We start from the raw sequence: 15,969 nt of genomic DNA on the forward strand, positions 1-15,969 counted from the left end.
AGCATTTACTGAAAATAATTAAAAGTTCTTTTACCCTACATTTCTTACACATATTTCAAAAGAAACTAAAAGTTTTGTTTTAAAAAAGACATCTTATTCAAGAAAAGTCTTAAGTTCACAAACTTACTCGTACAAGTTACGTTTTATATTTCGATACTCCATGACGTTACAAAAGAAAAAACTTATCACACTAAGACGGAAGAGTGTAGCTACAAAGGTTGTCACTATTATCTTTATTTTTCAATGAATCTCAGAATAGAACCAAACGTCAAAGAAACCTAGTTCTCAATATGAAAAGCTCCACAAAGATTCTCTTTTAAAAGATAGAAATAACATTTCTTTGAAATATTTCTTTACTCTTCAAATAACAGAACGCCGTCTATATTTTATCTTTTGTATCTACTTCCACTTTATTTACCTATATTTCCATAGACAATTCTATTTATAGAAGAGCCGTTTTTTCTTGTCTATATTTTACGTGCTTTCAATGAAAAGTTTTTTTTTCTCAAAATGTATGTACGAGTTTCGCAGCGTTAAATTACTGATTTATATTTTTAATCTAGATAACAGCTATAGCGTAGTAAAATAACTAGCTTTTTTTATCGCGCTGTTGGTACATTATATTAGTTAATATTTGTAAACTAAAACTAAATGTAATACTAAAAATAATTGTATTGGTTAGAAATGTATAGTATTTTATGTGTGTAGATTAAAACAAAAGCTTACATTTAAAGACAAACAAATAATACTTAATTTGTTTTATATTTATTTATTTTTTTCTTTATTTATTTTAGCATATTATATATAAGCTGGAAAATTTAATGATTTTTGTATAATAAACAAGCGTCTATATTAAATAATCTTTCTGGAATGCATTTAAATCAAATTTTTAGACAGATTATAGATATTTAAAGATAAATATGATTCTCATCAAAATCTTAAATAAAAGTTTCTTTAGCACGTGTCAGAGGAAAGATATTATATATGTAGGTATATTAATATTTTTTTTCCAATCAAAGCATCATCAACTGATCAATCAAATCAACAACTTGAACCAACAGACAATGCGTGCACATTATTCGTAAGCTAATGAAAAGGTGTTTTTGAAGAGATAACTTGAATAGTCTGAAACTGTTCTATTCCTCGGTACATAACAGCAGCAACTATAAAATATAACCACATTTTGCAGATACACTTTAAAAGGGCAAAACCATTAAGCGTTATTAATATGCTGTTCTACCCTTAGATTAATATATAATAATTATATTATAATTACCGTAAAAGAGGCTGATAGTATTATATACTAAGCTAGGTCCACGATGTCGCTCTTGTTGATTTGGGTTTGTTATAGGTACTAAATTAATGATGCAATTTCGCAGTGGCGTAGCTAGGTAACCAAAGGCCCTGAGGCAAAATATAAGCGAGGGCCCCAACTAAACTACGTGGTCCAAATTCGACATACTCCAGATTTGTCGTAATATAGTTGACTGCGTAGTAAAATTAAAAATCAAATAGAAATTTTACCTATTTTAATTAACAAAATAATAACTATTTTATGAAAATAAAAGAAAATATCTCCTGTAACTGTTCAAAACAGTACAGGACAGTCCTGTAACAGACACACAGACAGAGGAGGTACGTTAGTATGGTCCCATCGATCCCATCCCATCATCCCTTTGGGTTCTGAATCCTAATTAGAGCAATTATGTATATATATATATATATATATATATATATATATATATATAAATAAAAGACACGTGCTGTGTATCTGACACGTGCTAAAGAAACTTTTTATTATATATATATATATATATATATATATATATATATATATATATATATATATAATATGTACATATATATCACCTCCCTGATTTTTAGCTGGCTTTAATTTAAATTTCATCGAGGTCATCGTTATAAAAGATCTAGCATGTTCACAACATAGCATGTTCTCTGTCAGAAGTCTTAGACCTGTAGAGTTGATAAAACTATCGACATAATTATGGTTCTCGTAAACAGTATTTATGATTTATAAAATTGTTAAATTAATAAGTTAAAATAAATGTAACCAATACTCTATTATCACTTCAGCTTATAGCAGTCCTCTGCTGAACATTGGTGTCCCAAAGTTCGCGCCAAACATCCCGGTTTTCCGCAATCTAGCGACCACCGGCAATCTTTATATAATCAATACTCTATTAGCAAAATATTTATTAGTAAGTAACATAATGAAAACTTTAAAACTTTGTTTCAAATATATCATCATATAGCTCTATTCGGAGGCTGAACTTAAGATAAAAAATGGGTACATATTAAGGGATCGGACACGTTAAGGCTGCGAGCGCCTTATCCGTGTGGGGTCAAGGGCGTGCCCTATTTCCGGAACCTTCAGCAATAAAGGACCTTGTTGCTTAGGGCGACGCTATTCTCATTATGTCATAAGTGTAAATTGTTACTGACAACTTCCTTGATCGCAGTTCTTTTTCTGTAACGTTTATAAATATTAATATTCTGCTTTGTCCTTTAGAATTGACATTTCTTGCGATAAAATCTTACTCCGTCCGACGAAAGCAGGTTAAGGTTGAGAAGAAAAGAAAAGCCGAGTCAGCTAATGCATCGTATTTTTAATCGACTTCAAAAAAAGGAGGAGGTTACTCAATTCCACCGTAATATATATATATATTTTTTAATGTAAGTTCGGGGATAACTCCGTCGTTTATGAACTGATTTTGATATATTTTTTTGTTGGAAAGTAGATATCCCTTGTTTGGTACCACGATAAGGAAACCAGGATCTGATGATGGGATCTCAGAGAAATCGAGAGAAACTCTCGAAAATCCGCATAACTTTTTACTGGGTGTACCGATTTTGATGATTTTTAATTTAATCGAAAGCCGATGTTTATCATGTGGTCAAATTTAAATTTCATCGAGATCTGATTATAACTTTTGGAGTAATTTTTGATAATGCGTATTTACTTGACTATTTTTTCATCTACCTATGTTGTATTACTTGTCGATATAATTGAAGTCGGTTTTTCTTCGTTTCCTTGCAAACACAATTATATAATCTTCTAATTGTTTTTATCTACATACTAGCGACCCACCCCGGCTTCGCACGGGTGCAATGCTGATACCAAATATACTACAGAATGTCTTTATTTATAGTATGAAGCTAGCTTATAGCATGGTTATTAACATAATAACAACAACATTCAAATATTTGTCGTTAGAATACACGTTGTTACAGAATGCGTTGAAGAAATAAAGGTTCACTGGTCGTTCCCCGTAGGTGATAGCATAATAATATGTATCCTATATGTTGACCCGACTTCTTAATAATATTTGCGCCAAATTTGAAGTAAATCCATGCAGTACTTGTTGAGTTTATCCCAGACATACATACAGACAAACAGACAAAAATTCTAAAAACTATATTTTTGGCTTCGGTATCGATTGTAGATCACACCCCAAGAATTCTTTAAAAAAAATATTCAATAATACAGTTTTGACTTTCCTACTATAAATATAATGGCGGCCGCTATGGTCTAGTGGCGCCTAACTGTCTACACGCAGACAATTGCGGGTTTTTGGTATTTTCGGTCTAGGTGTCTGTTCTTGTGGATCTCCCCACCGTGTCTCGGAGAGCACATTAAGCTGGCGGTCCCAGTTGCTATCGTAGACACCTGATAGCAATCGGTACTCATAGTAGGGAATTTATCCACAAACCGCAGTGGAGCAGCGTAGTGAATTAGGCTCCAATCCTTCCCCTCCTACATGGAGAAAAAGGCCCAGCAGTGAGATATTACAGAGAAAACCAATTTATTCTCATAAAATGAATGCCTTAGTGCAAATGCATCTCTATTATGTTCTAGATTACGACCAAAAAAATTCACAAACTAAGTCCTTTTCCAAAATTTATACACGTACATTGTAATACTCCATAGTATAGCTTTGGTTCTGAGTGGTAACACAGAATAATCAATATTTATTAAGAGATGGTTGTATTATTCTTCCAATTCCTAATTTATTCTAATTCATACAAATTAACTGTACATTTGACGGTGCCCAGTGGAATTATAACCTTGTGTTCGTGTCTTTTAGGTTCCAAAAACACTTATATTAATACTATAGAGATACCACGATAAAGTCTTATTATCTGTAGGCCACTATACGTACTTTGCCAGGACTTAGATAGAACCTTTGAGAAAGTGTGGGCGATGTAGGCATATGCTACTAAAATAAGTTATATTTTTTAAAAAATAATTGTAATTTATAAAGGTTAATGTTGTAAATGTTGTAATGTCTATTGACAATTCGACTAGCCCGTTGGCGCAGTTTGTAGTGACCCTGCTTTCTGCTCCGGGGATTGTGGGTTCGATTCCCACTTTGGGTCTGGGTGCTATATATATTTATTTATATATTTATATATGTATTATTTATAAGAATGTTTATCGAAAAAAAAAGTATGTAGCTATACCAGTCGACTGTTACCTATAACACAAGCATTAAGTTGCTTACTTTAGGAACAGACGACCGTGTGTGTGTTGTGAAGATATTTATTATTATATTATTATTTAAAAAAATTCTAATAGTCAATATTAATTTAAATGCATGAACCGAAGTGGCTCAGCTGAACAAACCCGATAGTCTCAATGATCATTGTATAATAAATACTATTCATAAATTTAAAATTGTGAGATTAATTAAATTACACCTTTTAAAGTTTTAAATTTTGTCGTCAGGCACCACGTCGTGTTAAGTGCATTGCATGTATTCGAAATCACGCGACAAGAATAACTAAGGTCCCTTTCTTTATCCGCTCTCCTTTTTATTTGTAGTAAAACCCAACAATCGTAATATACTATATACAATTATACATATTAAATTCTACGATAAATATAAAAATTCACTAAAAAAATACTTGTATTGGAAACGAATAATAAATATTTTTATTTGCAGTGGCAAAGAAGAAAGAAGGTAATTGGTAATGCAAAAGTGGAATAATGATTTAATTTATAAATTGTAGAACGGATTATAAGTTATATTTTCTCTAACGTCGTACACATGAATGATTAATTAATCTGCATTTAATATAAATTCGATGTTTATACAGAACTTAAAATCTCTCGTAAAATTTAAATAAACAAATTATAAATTCAAAAAACTTAACTGGCAAGCTTCACATGCGAAGTTCTAATGGGTCAAGGATTTGGTTTTCCAGAATATTCTACGTTTGAAAGTGCAATTGTATTTTATTAAAAACTTACGAAAACAAAATGAGTAGTTATTGATTCAACGACAACTTGCGATAAATGTTTTTTTAAACGTACATGACTATGGAATAGTGAATGAATATGTATTATGCAGCACGTTAAGAGAATATACATGATTTACTTTTTATAGTATAGTTAATTTTTTTTGTAAAATTGGCATTTTTTTACTAAACATATATCACTTCAGCCTTTCTCATTCCACTGCTGGACATATAGACCTCCGCAAGTTCGCACCAAAAATGGCGTGAACTCATGTGTGTTGGCCATAGTCACCACGCTGGGCAGACGGGTTGGTTACCGCAGGGCTTTTGCAGGGACTTTGTCGCTTTAACTTAACCCAAATTGGAACTAAAAAAAAACATTATTTATAAAATATAAGAGCTGTTTCATATCCGTAAATGTCAACTAATATGCCAAGTATCAACACTAGGTGTCAATATTTCAAGTTTAGGTACCTATAACATGACAACGCATAGTTACTAAACTATCACAAAGTCTAAAGAAATAAAAGGACGTTTAAAATGTAGGTACTGGCGGGCTGTCGTCATGAAAATGGAACTTTGCAACTTGTAAATGCCAGTTACTTGAAAAGGAAATTATCGTATTTATAATTTACTCTATAAAACATCTAAAGAAAAGTGTGATATTTAATGCAAAATTGTACATAGTATATTATTTATACTTAAATACACAAGCATTGAAAGTACGCTTGTCGTGTTGTCTCTGCTTTCTTTTCTTGTGAGATTTGCTAACATTAGCAATTTCTTCCAGACTCTTAAGGATGGCAATTTGATATTTTTAGCTTACCTAACTTCTCCGCAAACAGGCTAACCTTTTGTCACTTCCCGAAACAAACAAGTATAAACAAATTCTTTATATCTCTCGTATATAATGAAAATGATTATTAAGTAAATACCCTTTGCAGAAGTTTCGGCCTATTGTCGAGCTGTTCGGGTTCGCTGTCATCTTTGGAAGACTCGTTGCTATTTCTCCAAGGTTTCCTGAAATAAACTTGGAATTTAGTATATTTATAATCATCAAAAGAAACGGAAATATACACACATATTAATAATATATTTTTTTTAAGTATACGAAATAAAGTAAAATTTTCTTTGTTATATAGGTTTATAAAATCTTGATTTATACAAACGATAAACTAATCCTAAGCCCGTCAAACAATATGGCGCATATTTTTTATTATAACAGCTAAAAATTTATTTGTTAACAAAACATTAAACACGTTTTAAGCAAGTTATGGCACGTTTTAACACAATGTTAAAATAATAACCATTTGTCGTACACAAAGCAGAAAGTTGCATGCGTGCTAAATTATCAGGGCCGGAAAACGGAAATGGAACATTTGGTTACCCCTTATGACCTCTAAAAGGGGACGGTGTGCGTGTTTATAGGTTAAGGCTTTAATAGGAGTAAACATCAGTTTCTTAGCACGCGATGTTTTATAATTATCGTCATCATTACACCTTACATTACATCATATACACTAGTACCTATCAAGTCAAACCTTCGAACATCATATACACTAGTACCTATCAAGTCAAACATTCACATTTCGACTGAATTTTTATGCGTACGTCTTACGTCATAATTTTTACCAGGTGTACCGATTTTGATGATTCTTTTTATATTCGAAAGCTAGTGCTTTTATCATCATCGTCATGTGCCATTTAAGACTAAACGATTTTTGAGTTATTTATACTTAGTTTTTTAATTTGCATGTAGTAATTTACACGATACTAAAACACAAACAAACAATTATATCTATAGTTTTTGTATGTTTGCCTGTCTTTCTATTTGTCCGGCCCAATCTTCGGAACGACAGAACCGATTTTAATAGGAATCCCACAAGAAAATAGGGGAGGCTGTGGAGCAACATGTGTTTTTATCCCGGAATTTACGTAAAATCGGAATTACATGGGAAAACAGTGTTTACCGCGCCCGAATAGCAACCGCCCAGATAAATATGAAATAACCAAACATTGTCCATTAAATCTATAATTCTATACTAATAACTACTATATAATACTAACTAATAACCATAACGATGAAAAGTTTATTTATTTGTTTAAGTGCGCTAATCTCAAGAACTACCCATTACTGGCCTAAATTGAAAATTTCTACTTTTTTCGGTTATTTTTTTCCGCAATTATCGTGGGTGAAACCGCGAGGCGCGAGGCACAGCTAATCTCTAATAAAGCGTACGTAGTTGACTTCGCTTACATTAATGATGTTCTCATTTCATTACTTGCCGGTTAAAGTGAACAAATTAAACTGTTTACGATGATTTGGAAGAGCCATGTTATATACATTTTCTTCTTGAACTCGGTTTTATCTTGGAAATTATTTCATAATACATATTTTATTGGTGTAAAAATAACACATTTATGGAGATAAGTAGATAACGTACTACTAAGGTACCAAAAACTTGTATTCGATTTATCTTGTCCTTGATCAGAAAGGATTTTCCTTTGAGGGGTAATTTGCACGTGTCGAAATTGGTGACATGTGCGTGAACTTGAAACATGAGAATACGCTAGCACTCTTACAATTTTAGCGTTCAATTTCGACACGTCTCAGATCAATTTACGTTTGCGATTACGACTCATCTTCTATAAAGCATATTGTATTTTTGTAACTTAAAATTACAATAGATTTGTAAATTTGTAAAAAAAAAACATTAAAATCCACTTGGTTCTATGGTAACTGTGGTAGGTAATAAATGTTATTAAATGAAAATGACTATGTGTGTGTCCACCTATTCAAAGATCGAAGTTAATGTAATCAATATATTAATCACAAATAATTGTTAATAATTTTAAATTATTCTAGTACCTATACTTTCTGCCTGTGACTTTGCCCGCGTGGATAATCAATTTTTGCTGTTCTGTTTCCTCCCGTTAAAATATAGGTTACGTGAGTGATTTACATACACTCCGTGGCAACTAGCATTCTAGTTCTGAAAGAATTAGATCGATAGTTTTTGTTTTAAAAAAATTGACACATTAACCAAAAACTAAACCTCCTTGAAATGCTAGAAAATGATACTATTCAATTTGAGTACGTTAATGTCTGTGTTTAATTGCTGGACAAAGTTCCATACACATACTTTCAGGAGGTTCCAACTCCTCATAACTACGAAAACGCCTTAAAATTACTTTTAACAAAGGTAGGCATTTTATTAACGACATTCAGCGCTTACAACGTGACAAATTTTAATGAGGAATGAACACGTATATCCGAACGCATATACTACACTTTTTTACTACTTCTTCGCGTTCATAAAGCTAATAATTTCACTAAACAAGGCAGCTATTATCAAGATTTAATTAAATATTTAATTAATTAATTAATTGATCAATCTAATCTTTCTTCGGAGAACACATAAAAACGTAATTTAAACGAAATATTGGCTTTTAGGAAAACGAAAACGTTCCCCTATAAAAGTCGTTAGTAGCGTACAAAACTAATTACGAATTTAGTCAAATCAACTTTTGATGGTTTTAGGATTGTGTAAATTTTGGGTTTTCATAGTTTTGGTTCATTTGGGCTTTGTAAGTAAAATTCATAGAGTTATATAATTATTGTTTAATCAACTTAGGTGTCGGAAACTATTTCAAAAATTATTATTAAATTATTATTATTATTATTTATTAAAAATATATCGAAAATTCAAAATGTCACGTCCTTAAAAAATCCACACGTGCTATGAAATCGTTATCTGCTACATATAAATTTTATTGAAGTGACCGTCTGCGATTTTAGAATAACTGTTTTTTTAAGTACATAGAGCTATTTAAAGTAGGTACTAAAACACAAATAAACAATTTTAAAAAGTCTTTCTGTCTTTCTGTTTGTCAGGGCTAATCTCAAAAACGACTGAACCGATTTTTATGGAATATTCGTTAAAGGGTAGAGGAGATTGTGGATCTATTTTTTATTTCAGCTATAGGCTATTTTTAATCCTGAAATTCCTGCGGAATGCGGATTTATGCAGGAAAAGCCACATATTCACCGCGCGCAAGTACCGCCCAGATATGTAGATATGAATAACCTGACATTTTTCTATGTATACCTACACCTACATTTTCTATTATTATTTACCAATTTATTAAAATCTAATAAAAAGATAAAGGAGGTCACATGGCATTAAAATAATTAAAATTTTTAATTTTTGACGTCTTTTTCATTTTTACAGTCATACTTATTACAAATCTGCTAAAGTTATAAGATTTAAAAAAAGTAAAAACTAACCGCAACTGCAACTTTATAATCCTTTTACGATCTTTATATGACTGCGTTAAGTCACATTTCAAATTTTAAATATTATTGACACACTCATCAATATACGAGCTACGTCTCTTGGAACTGGATTATTAAATTCTGCAACATTTTTATTACTAGGTTTTATTACTATTCTGATATTAGTTTAAAAAATCTAAACACAAATGTAGAGTAAAGATATTTTATAAGACTTTAACCTTTTTAAATTTAAAGTTTTTTGAAGCTGCTGCCTTTTGCTGAAGGTTCTTACGAAATGATAAATTAAGAAAATTACGCAGAAAATTGGAAAGTTCCAGAATACTTAACGATTATTTAAACTTCACGCGTTTCAGAGTTCAGAAGGCGGGATAACATCTGTCGAGTCGACTAATTTTAATTTTTAACCGACTTCCAAAAAAGGAGGTGGTTCTCAATTCGACTGTATTTTTTTTTATGTATGTTACGTCAGAACTTTTGACCGGGTAGACCGATTTCGAGAAATTTTGTTTTAATCGAAAGGTGGTGTGTGCTAATTGTTCCCATTTAAATTTATTTGAGATCTAACAACTACTTTTCGAGTTATATCTAATAATGCGTTTTTACTTGACGCTTTTTTCGTCGACCTACTTTGTATTATACCGCATAACTTTCTACTGGATATACCGATTTTGATAATTCTTTTTTTGTTGGAAAGGGGATATCCCTAGTTTGGTACCGTGATAAGGAAACCAGGATCTGATGATGGGATCCCAGAGAAATCGAGGAAAACTCTCGACAATCCGTAATAACTTTTTACTGGGTGTACCGATTTTGATAATTTTTAATTTGATCGAAAGCTGATGTTTATCATGTGGTCACATATAAATTTGATCGAGATCTGATAACTACTTTTTGAGTAATCTTTGATAACGCGTAGTTGCTTGACTATTTTTTCGTCGATCTACGTTGTATTACTTGTTGATGTAATTGAAGTCGGTTTTTTTTTTCGTTTGCAAGCAAACACAATTATATTAATATTATGACGACGTATTATTACAGTGTTCACAGTAAAAATCCTCCAATGGTCATGGGTTCGATCTCGTGCTAGGTCTAGGCCGTTTTGTGTTTGTGTTGTTGACTTTCCGAAACAGGTATCTTGTCTTATTGAAGCTATTTAACTTAAACGTTTTATCAGTAAACTACCACGAATAGAAAAATTAAACATAGAAAATAGAGTTTGATTGTAAAAAGGAAAATATATCATGAACTTTTACTTGTCGGATACTGTCGTACGTTGGATAATTTTAATAACAGAAAATGATAAGTAAAGCCCGTTACATAGCGAGTTGAGTGAGTTTGAACTTGTGAACTAGTCTCTTCGTCAGTGTCCACTTCTCGGCACCGTATGCAATAGAATAGGCGGAACGCATCGCTCGAAAGACATTTGTCTTCAAGCATTGCGGAATCTAATTGAAGACTCGGTGAAGGCTGCCAAACGCCGCTCAGCCCAACCGAATCCCCCTATCGACTTCCTTCTCAAACTTTTTGCGGCTTAGTTGAATTGAATGGTTTTAGGTAGACATAATGAACAACTTTGAGAAGCGTACCATCAACTGATACTGGTCTTAGTATGACTTGTTTATTGAACATAACCCAAGATATCTATATATTAATATATATAACTATATATATATTAACTAGCTGTGCCCGCGACTTTGTCCGCGTGGAATTTAACAAAAAAATTATTGTTCAGTTTGCAGAGTTATAAAATAAATTAATTTCTAAATCTAAAAGCCCCTAGTAGTAACTTTCTAAAAAGTAGCCTAGCCTAAGTTACTTCTTACTATATCAGCTATCTTCTAGTTAAAGTTCCGTCAAAATCAATCCAGCCGTTTCAGAGATTAGCCGGAACAAACAGAAAGACAGACAGACAGACAAACATTGTAAAAAAAAATATTTTGGTATGTGTACCGTGTATACATCCATATGCATATACTAAAAAGCGGTTATTTTAATAGTACAAACAGACACTCCAATTTTATTTATTTCTGTAGATATAGATGTATTAATTGCTATAGTAATGATTCTTTTGACTTTATGTATATAGTCTTCGCATATTTTAGAGAAAGCTGCCTAAGCGTTTTCTATCCTATCCCCAATCCCCTCGGGAATTCTTGTCACCTTACTCACCAACAGGAACACAATACTATTTGAAAACAGTATTATTTAGCTGTGGTCTTGTGTAAGGTTAAGGTACTACCCCAGTCGGGCTGCTCCATATTTTGGGCAGGAAATTTCCTGTTAGGCTCTCAGTTACGTTGTTACAGTCTTAATAAATTAAATCATCATAATTATTATTAATAATTACCTGTCATGGCGTAAAAGTGCAGGAGCGACCTTTTTCTTCAAATTCGCAAGCGCGGTGAGTTCTTCGCGCTTCCGAGACGGTGGCGGCGCCCCACATAGTGTCAGCAGCGGCGTAGGCGCCGGCTGCGACGAGCGGAGTATACTGGAAGATAAAATATAATTCTGAACTGTCCCTCATTTGTAAACAAAAAAGGTTGATTACGTTTGGTTATTGGCAAACTTTTTATGAGAAGCTTAATTAAAAACACTAACCATCTCGGGAGACGTCTTGTGTTAATTTCGAATTTTTAATTTAATTCAGTCACATTTTCATCTGTATGGATATAATTTATTTATGAAAAAGAAACGTGAGAGCTTATCTATTGATTAGAAATAAATATGCAAGTTCTGACGTTTTTGGTAAGTCCACCCGTAAGTAAGTGAAAGACCCTATCGTTTTGCGGAGATCTATCATTTTAAAGTAAAATAAAAAAGAGGTATAGATTAACGACCCGCCCCGGCTTCGCACGGTTGCAATGCTGATACTAAATATAAAATAAATATTTACAATGTAAGCGCAAAAAAATGTGTTCATTTACGACATCACATTAGAAACCTCTAAAACTATCAGTGTTTCTCTACTATATTATACATGTATACCATTTCTCTGGAATCACTCTACTTACTAAAGAAAACCACATCAGATTCCGTTGCGTAGTTTTAAAGATCTAAGCACACAGACAGCGAGAATCAACTTTTTTATACTATGTAGTGATATATTTTTACACATTTTACTTATGTAGAGCTCACAAAAGAGTTCTGACATTATAATACAATAAATAAAAAAACAAGAGTCGTCATATTTTGCGATATTTGTCGGTAATTCGGTAGTCGGTACTAATTGACCTTTACCAGCAAATTTAGTTCGATATAGCTTAGAGAGTACTCGTAGTTTGCTACGAAGCATTTCAAGGGCTCGCCGAAACAGTCCCTAACTGATTTGACTGAAAATGCATATAACATGTACATTTATTAATTTTTATTAGATTTCTTTTTTATGGCTTATAGTAACAGCTTATAATTTTTTTATTTCTGTATTAATTGTGATTAAAAAAACAACAGAAGTCACAAGTATAATAGTACCAACTTATTTTAATAAAAAAAAATATTTATTTAAACTCATAAATTTTCATAGGTATAGCGTAGGTCAGTATAATGTAGCAGTGTTTTCCGTAATATGATAATTTCAACATACCCAGAATACGAAAAACAAAAAAACACTAATACTGAATACAAAAATCACTGTTAAACTTGATAAAATCTATAGTCTAGTCAACAAGTTCAAAACGTGTTAAATAGAGAAAATTAATCTCAGATAAATCTCTTAAAAATATTAGCCATAGCTCATTCGATCTGGAATGGGACGTCTAGAAAAATGGGTCGGAAAGATTTTCTAGCACGTAAAAAACAACAAAAGCTATAAAAAAATTAAGTTGCGAAAAAAAATCTTTTTGGTAATAACTCCAAAACTTATTAAAATTTAAGGGATTTTAATAAAATGAAATTTTTAATAAAAAAGTCCAAACTCTTAGAGTTCCATTTCTATTATTTATAATTTAAATTTAACGCGGGGTACATCTCACAAAAAAATTTTTTTGACTATTAAATATTATATATCATTATCAAAAATATGATATAATGAATATGATATTAAATATTAATTTAAAAATATGGCTTATTCTATACAGTTAAATGAATAAATTACCGTTTAAAAAAGTGTTTGTCCTTTTTCTATAATTAATAATTGTTTAAGATTTTTTAATGAATTGCCTTTAATTTTTTGTTAAAGTCTAGAAGCTCAGAAGTACATGAGTTTTAATAATTTTTTTAAATATCTAAATAATAACCAAAACTTTTGAAACTTTCAAATGACTATTATTAGATACTATTAAAGTATATAAAAAACATTATTACTACAAAAAAAATTATATTAACTATTTTAAATATGGCGTTGAAGTCAGTCTCCTTAAAAAAACCTAAGCGACGCGCGATAATTTAGCTCTTCTATGGGTCTGAAATAAAAGAACAAAACGAATTTTTAATTGTTATAAATAAACTTATCGCAGGACTAAAAATACAATTATTTCGTTTTTTAAATAAATGGCGCGTTGTTGACATTTGTAGTTCCAAAATTTCTATTTTTTTAATCACGTTTTGCATGTAAAAAAATAATATTCAACGCAAAAAAATTATTTTCGTCTTTGAAACGAATCGACTGAGTATAGTTTTTCTTTTTTGCCGCGCGCACGGCGGAAAAAAGTAGTTTTGAGATAAACGCGTTCAAAATTTTAGTCAAGGAAGTTCTCAAGAAAATTAGATTTGAATTTACTTACGCTTAATCACATATTCCAGCACCATAATAGTATATGGGGATATAGTATATATAGTCCTTTCAAGCCCTGCAATTTCTTCAGTTTTTTCAGCTCTCAAAACTAAAATATTTTTTAATACAACGCAGATTGATTTGTTAATAATTTTTGCAAGTTTTTGCGTGCTAGAAAATCCTACCGACCCATTTTTCTAGACTTCATTCCGGATCGAATGTCTCATACTTTTAGGAGCTTTATCTCTATTTGCTTGCTTCTCGTCATTAATAAGTACATTTACACAGCACTATACCACCAATATTTAATATTATTTTAATTCTATAACAGATGTTATAGAATTAATTATTTCTTTAATAAAAATAACTTCCAACTCTTTGAAAAACGTAATACTTGACAATATCATAAAATAAATTTTGTAGTTGAAATTTTAACGGAGAAACTTATTGAATTTTATTCTAATAATTGTTGGAAAAACCTTGATAAACAATAAAGGTAGCTTAAACTAACTCTTCATAAGTATATTAGATATTTACTCACGCGACGTGAAACATTTTGAAAGAGGAAATTTTTCTTTTTTAATAATTTAAATACGTTATGTTAATAATGTTTCTCATTTATACCATGAAATAGTTAAGATCTTCAAATTTAACTTTTACAAGACCAATAAAAATATTTTTGGAAACGATCCGTCAGAGCTTAAAAGATAACAAAGAGCTTTTAATTAAACGTCAAAAAATTCTTAGTCAATATTTATAGATAAATGTAAATGATAATTAATTTTCTACTTTTTACTGCATTCAATTATAAAAGCGAAAAAGATAGCTTTTGCAAAACATTGATTGAAAGCCAACGTACCGTTTTGAAGCCGGTGTACGCTTTGACAGAAGCGTATAGTCGTACAGGTTCGAACTGGAGGGATTATTGCTGAAAACGGGCGCGGGCGGGTAGTAAGCTTCATCTTCCCTGTAATTATTGTTTACTAGCATCGATTTCAGGGGCAGTAGTTCGACATTGTCGTCGGCACGTCTACCGCGGGGCGCCGTCATAGCGCGGAGGACATGGTGCGCGCCCGGCTGCTTGCAGCCTACTACGGTTCTGATAGATGCGGCCTTGAAAATGCTGCATAGCGCCGGGCATGAGATGAAATTACGTTAATGAAAACAAGAAACACCTAATTTCGTGTAAAACTGTGTTTTTCTATCTAATTAAAAACCCTCGAAAATGCTATGTAATGATTTTGAGCTATTTAAAAGGAAATGTTTTCAAGTTTATAAATTTCTACTTTCAAATTATTATATAATTTTTTATGTATTACATGCGATATAAATGCCCAAAAATATATATATATATATAAATATTAATTATTATTATTTTTTTTAATTACTACAGTATTTATTTGCACCAAAAATAGGGTAGCAAACATCAGCCATATACGAATTAGAATAAGGAAAATTTTGTAATAAGCTTTCAATCGCTGTTTTCGTATCACTTTTTTGTAAATTGCAGGTATTTTTACGGGACGCGAGTCAAAAGGCATCGTACATGCGCAGTACGATTTAAGATTCCTCTCAGCAACTGTGACTCTCAGTCAGTGCCACGGCCTGACTCGGCTGATCACGCCCTGGGATACGTCAAATCCACCGACTACCGACACCGATAATGTCCTAACATTAAGCTTAACTTTAACTTAAATATATAAAA

The 15,969-nt window shown here is 31.6% G+C and overlaps 1 protein-coding gene across 1 annotated transcript in view; it reads right to left on the bottom strand.

Moving 5' to 3' along the window:
* LOC123661171 overlaps nt 1–15,332 on the bottom strand; it is a 31,389-nt gene extending 16,057 nt beyond the window's left edge. Inside the window, exons 1-4 of the mRNA XM_045596161.1 lie at nt 15,124–15,332; nt 11,904–12,044; nt 9,375–9,383; nt 6,195–6,267 (exon numbers count right to left, since the gene is read on the bottom strand). Of these exons, the coding sequence (XP_045452117.1) occupies nt 6,195–6,267; nt 9,375–9,383; nt 11,904–12,044; nt 15,124–15,314 (414 nt within the window). The 5' untranslated portion in view covers nt 15,315–15,332. The remainder of the gene's footprint in view (nt 1–6,194; nt 6,268–9,374; nt 9,384–11,903; nt 12,045–15,123) is intronic.
* Between the last annotated feature and the right edge of the window lie 637 nt (nt 15,333–15,969).

The sequence above is a fragment of the Melitaea cinxia genome, chromosome 2, assembly GCF_905220565.1.
Source record: "Melitaea cinxia chromosome 2, ilMelCinx1.1, whole genome shotgun sequence".
In the NCBI taxonomy this organism is placed as follows: domain Eukaryota; kingdom Metazoa; phylum Arthropoda; class Insecta; order Lepidoptera; family Nymphalidae; genus Melitaea; species Melitaea cinxia.